The 5,627-nt window shown below is 34.8% G+C and overlaps 1 protein-coding gene across 1 annotated transcript; it reads left to right on the top strand.

The window, feature by feature from the left end:
- The first annotated feature begins 1,130 nt into the window (after window positions 1-1,130).
- On the top strand, window positions 1,131-3,277 carry LOC111892357 (gibberellin receptor GID1B). Its single transcript, XM_023888413.2, has 2 exons — window positions 1,131-1,521; window positions 1,884-3,277. Exons 1-2 carry the CDS (start codon window positions 1,483-1,485, stop codon window positions 2,934-2,936), a joined length of 1,092 nt encoding a protein of 363 aa, XP_023744181.1. The 5' UTR covers window positions 1,131-1,482; the 3' UTR covers window positions 2,937-3,277.
- Window positions 3,278-5,627: the final 2,350 nt, after the last annotated feature.

The raw sequence follows: 5,627 nt of genomic DNA on the forward strand, positions 1-5,627 counted from the left end.
TACACCATAAAATCTAAGTGTTATAAAATTTCTCTCCTTCATGAAAAGGATTGTGAGGAAACACTTTCACTAAGAGAGATTTTAAGAAGATATCGATTATGTAAAGACTAACTAGTTGGGCCTAAACTAGGTTGGCCCAAGACTTGACCATTTCCTCATACATAAAGACCACACAACCCAATTTTATGTCACATCCCATGTTTTGAAAACCGGACTGGACCAGCCGGTTCGACCGCTTCAACCAGGAACCGGTCTCGGATCCGGTTCTTTAAGGCCAAAAAACCGGTATTCATGTGAACCGGTGAAAACCGGTCGAACTGGTAAAAACCGGAAATTTTAATTTTTTTTTTTCATTTTTTGTATTTTTTATATAATTAAATACAATTATGACATCATCGGGTTTTTCCGGTTTTTGAGACCGGTCCGACCGATTGGACCACTTGAACCATCGAACCAGTAAGACGACCGGTTCGGTTTTCGGTCCGGTTTTCAAAACCTTGGTCACATCAATGGATCTTATGACTACTTGCACTTAACATAAAGAACCTAATATTACCCAAATGGGTAAGGAACTTTGGTTTTTGTCCATATTTAGGTAACCATGTTTTTTTCGTACACATTTGACCAATAAACTTATTTGACATGTTCATAATAGGGTAATGTTACCGTTATTACCAGTCATATTACCTTATTCTGAACATATCAAACAAGTTTAATGGTCAAATGTATACGGAAAAAAAGATGGCTACTTTAATGTGAACAAAGACCAAAGTTTGTTACCTTTCTAATTTATTAACCCGATGATATTTTACCTTCTAGAGTGTATGGTCTTATAGCTATTAAAATATATAAATGACTATCAATAAATTTATACTTTTAGGTATGTCTAATTTTCGAAAAGTATGACAAAATACATTCTTTAAACTGACAAATAAATAAATGGTGGAGATGCAATGAATGAAATAATAGAAGACAAAAGAAAGAAGACTTAGGTGGAGTTGTTATAATTACCCTTGTTTTTATTAAAGCAAATGTCAAAAAAGGCAATTAAGACCAAAGTTCAAGCTGAATGGCTAAAACTTAAATATAGTAATGAAAAATACCATCACATTATAAATTAAAATAACAATACTCTTTACGGGTCCCATGTTAAAAAGTTTATTTCGGCCGCCTGCTTTGTCGTCTCTCTCGCCTCCGTCCACCACCGTCGTTCTTTTCTGTTCGACTCCCACCCCCTTAAATTCTCTCTCTCTTTAACTCTCACATTCTTTACTTCCCTCTTTTTTATATCATTTAAGCGCTGAAAACCCTCTGAAATACCGAGGAATTTACTGGGTTTTTTTGGGATCGGTATGTTCGGTCAAAAGGCCGATCCATCTGAAGAACGCTTGCAGGTTTTAGGGTTCTAAACTGTTCGTCTGAATTTCCAGAAGAAAGTTAAGGAAAACAGCGAAGGAGATTCAAACAAGTTTTGTGTTCTTCATGGCTGGTAGTAACGAAATCAACGCAAATGAAGCCAAGGTATTTTTATTTTCTGATCTGTTTTCTCTGCCCCTCTTTCTTTTCTTTGTCATGTTCCTCCCAAAATAGTTAAATTTTTTTGTTGATTGTTTATGTTTTCTGGTGGACGTATTGGGTAATTTTATTTGATTTTTGGTGGGTTTTTTTGTTGACTGATTTGGGGCTAAAAATTGAGTCTTTTCTTTTGTAACTCATGATTTCAAAGGTTCTTTTGATCTTACTTTTTTGCATTTATTCATTAAAATTTCCCCATTTATTTTTGATCATCCACCCATTTAACTGTATTTTGATTTGATCAATCTTGTTAATCGTATGAAATTTATTTCTAATCTTCTGCCAAAAAATCATGTCTTTTTGTGTAGAAAGTTGTACCACTTCACACATGGATTTTAATCTCCAACTTCAAGCTAGCTTACAACATGCTCCGGCGACCGGACGGGACATTCAACCGGGAGCTCGCCGAGTTTCTTGACCGGAAAGTGGTTGCGAATACGGTTCCGGTGGATGGTGTTTACTCGTTTGATGTGATTGACCGTGCCACTGGTCTCTTCAACCGGATTTACAGATGCGCTCCACCGGAAAATGAGTCTAGTCGGCATCCCGGTGCCGGAATCATAGAGCTTGAGAAACCGCTTAGTACTACTGAAATCGTGCCGGTTATAATATTCTTTCATGGTGGAAGCTTCACTCATTCGTCTGCTAACAGTGCTATATATGATACATTTTGCCGGCGACTCACCGGGCTTATTCAAGGTGTTGTCGTTTCTGTAAACTACCGGCGGTCACCAGAGCATCGGTATCCTTGTGCTTACGAAGATGGGTGGGAAGCTCTTAAATGGGTCCATTCAAGATCATGGCTTTTGAGTGGTAAAGACTCTAAAGTCCACGTTTATTTAGCCGGTGACAGCTCCGGCGGGAATATAGCTCATCATGTGGCTCACCGGGCGGCGGTTTCCGGCGTGGAGGTTCTCGGAAACATACTCTTACACCCGTTGTTTGGTGGCGAAGAAAGGACGGAGTCGGAGAAGAAATTAGACGGAAAATATTTCGTCAAGTTACTCGACAGAGACTGGTATTGGAGAGCATTTTTGCCTGAAGGTGAAGACAGAGATCATCCTGCTTGTAATATTTTTGGTCCTCGAGGCTCTAATCTCGCCGGCGTTAACTTCCCAAAAAGTCTGGTCGTCGTCGCCGGACTGGATCTTGTTCAAGACTGGCAATTGGCGTATGTTGAAGGGCTGCAGAAAGCAGGGCAAGACGTGAAGCTCTTGTTCTTGGAAAAAGCCACAATCGGATTCTACTTCTTGCCAAATAACGAGCATTTTTACACATTAATGGAAGAAATGAAGAATTTCGTGAGTCCTTCACCGGTTTGTTCGTTGAGTCTCGCCGGCGAGAAAACCCAGAAAGATTAAACTTCCGGCGAAGGAAGAAGGCATATATAACACGATCTTTTGAAATTTTTACTAATAGTACCAGTACCACTATTCTCTAATTTCTAGTGAAATCATGAGAGAGGACACATGTGTAAATCGGTTATTGTTTCCTGTTCTTGTTCTTGTTTCTGTTGTTGGTTTCAAATTGGGATTTCATGGTAAGAAATCCGTTGCTAAATTTGAAGCCTTACTACGAACTACCCCCATAGGGTTTTTGATGATTGTTAATGGAAGCTAACTTTGAACTTTGAAGAACTACAATGTAGGCATCCATGGCTGCTGCCGTTTCGTTTGTAATATTATGACTAAAGCGTTATCTACTTTTAATGATCTATTACAAGTACATATACGTTCGTTCTTTAATCTTGTATCGTTGCTTGAAACGGGTCGATTTCTGAGGGATATTTATGGTGTTTGTCTGTTGTGAAAGGATGGTTGTTTGTGGGTGCAATGGCGGGGTTGGTGGAGCATGGCGAATCAAGAAGAAAAGAGGTGAAATGATTGGGGAAATGGGGACAAGTTTGAGGTTGGAAATCTCTCCCTCTCTATCATGTAGTATTGTCTTTTTCTTCAAGGGTTATAGTTGCTAATATTGCAAAACTTCAGGGGGGGTAAACATCCCATTTTACAAATCCATATTCCTCTCTCTCTCTCTCTCTCTCTCTCTCTCTCTCTCTCATGTAGTTTTGTCTTTTTCTTCCAAGGATTATAGTTGGTAATATTGCAGACGTTAAGGGGGATGATCTGACCATTTTACAAATCCATAATTCGTCTTTCTAGTTTCTTGACTGGTTGGGTACTATCTAACTTCTCATTCAACTATAATAGACTTTTTTTTTTGTTTATTTATTATTTTTATTTTTTTGCAATCGAGTAACAATGACAGTGAAGTTTTATTTGATAGTTGAAAATTGATAAAAAGTTTTAAAATATTAGTTTAATCAACAAATAAAGTGAGCTTTCTTATTAACGTCGCCAATGGATAAATAAATAGAATTATACTGAAATAGGATTTAGATCTTGTAGAAACCTTTACAAACCTAAAAATTGTAGGAACCACGATGAAGACAATTCTTCATCATTCATTTTGTCAAAAGCACAAACATCATACTTAATACTTTGATGTTACGCATTCGTAGGTTACGCACGTCCGTGAAACATAATACAAAATCATAGATATGATCACGTGTAACGAACGTTCATGAAACATCATTTGAGTGGGGTTTCTTTTTAATTTCATTTTTTTTGCCTTTTTAATGTTTTTAGTACATATTCCAAGTTACTTTTTTTTTTCCAGAACTAAATATTAGTTTGAGTTTTTGATTGTTAACGATTATAAAAGTTCCCATTTATAAAATATCAAGCATGGTAATATTTTCAAATCATACTAGTTTGGGATTATATCATTTTGAATTAATTTATTTTGGATCATATCATTTCGAATTTTAGTATTTTGGATCATATTATTTTTAATTTATAATTTTCGAACATACTAGTATATTAAATTAAATCAAGTTTTTATACATAACAAATTTCGACCATTATATTTTTTTAAATCATTTAATTTTAATCATCAAAAATATAATTAAGAATCATAATATACTTGGATAAAAATGTTTTAAAACACGTCAAATTAAGGATCATAAGTATGTTGAGTTATAAATTTTTTGAATCATAATTTTTTTGAATAATCTTATTTTGAATCATATTATTTTCAAATTTGTTATTTTGAAAACTTGTAATTCTTTAAAATAAAGTTTGGTATCTAAACGTTTCGCGTCTTATTTTTTATATATAACAAAACTATAGAAATTTTTTAATTTGGAGAACTAAACATAGTTTTTATAAAAACTTAAAATCAATTAAACACCACTTGAATACACTTAACAACAATATTTTTAAAAATTTTCATTTACAAACTCACTAAAATAGTAATATGAAATTTCTTTCATTTGTTTTTTTGAATTTAAATAAAAAAATTATGTTATATTTTATAAAAACAAATATTTGTTAAAATTAAAATATGAAAGGTTTACATACTTACTTTAAGTTTTTTTTTTTTTTTGCTAAAACTGCACAAATAATCATTGTGGTTAGCTCAAAAGGTTTGAACTAGTACTAGAGGTCAAACTTTTTCATTTTGTTGCGAGTTTGGTCAAATTTGCTTTGAACTTTTTCAAATGACAATTTTGTCCTTACTATTTGATTTTTACGTTTATTATTATTTTTGTTAATTTCTTTTTCTGATTTTAAGATTAAAAAAATCTAAGAAAATAAAAATAAAAAAATACACCCATACTACACCCACCCACTATCTTTTCAACAAAACTACCTATCTCTCTCACTCCACTGGGTCACCGGAAACAACCGCCACCTGTTGGAAAAAAAAGCCACCCACCATAAACCGTCGCAACCTATCAGAAACCACCGCCACAACCACCACTCTTGGTGCCACCCTCTTTTTCTTTTTTCTGTTGCTTCGATCACTTTCTCTATACAACCGTCGGAGCAGTCAAAATGCTCGTCAGAAGGAATGAGGTTTTCAAATCTATCGTCAGAAAACCCTAAATGGCCAGTGGTGATGGTTCTATTTAAAGTTCTTGACAACGTCATTGCCTTCATCATTTGGGAGGGGGGACAACGTTGTCGCCTCCTATAACTTAACTTCAA

The sequence above is a fragment of the Lactuca sativa genome, chromosome 5, assembly GCF_002870075.4.
Source record: "Lactuca sativa cultivar Salinas chromosome 5, Lsat_Salinas_v11, whole genome shotgun sequence".
NCBI lineage: Eukaryota > Viridiplantae > Streptophyta > Magnoliopsida > Asterales > Asteraceae > Lactuca > Lactuca sativa.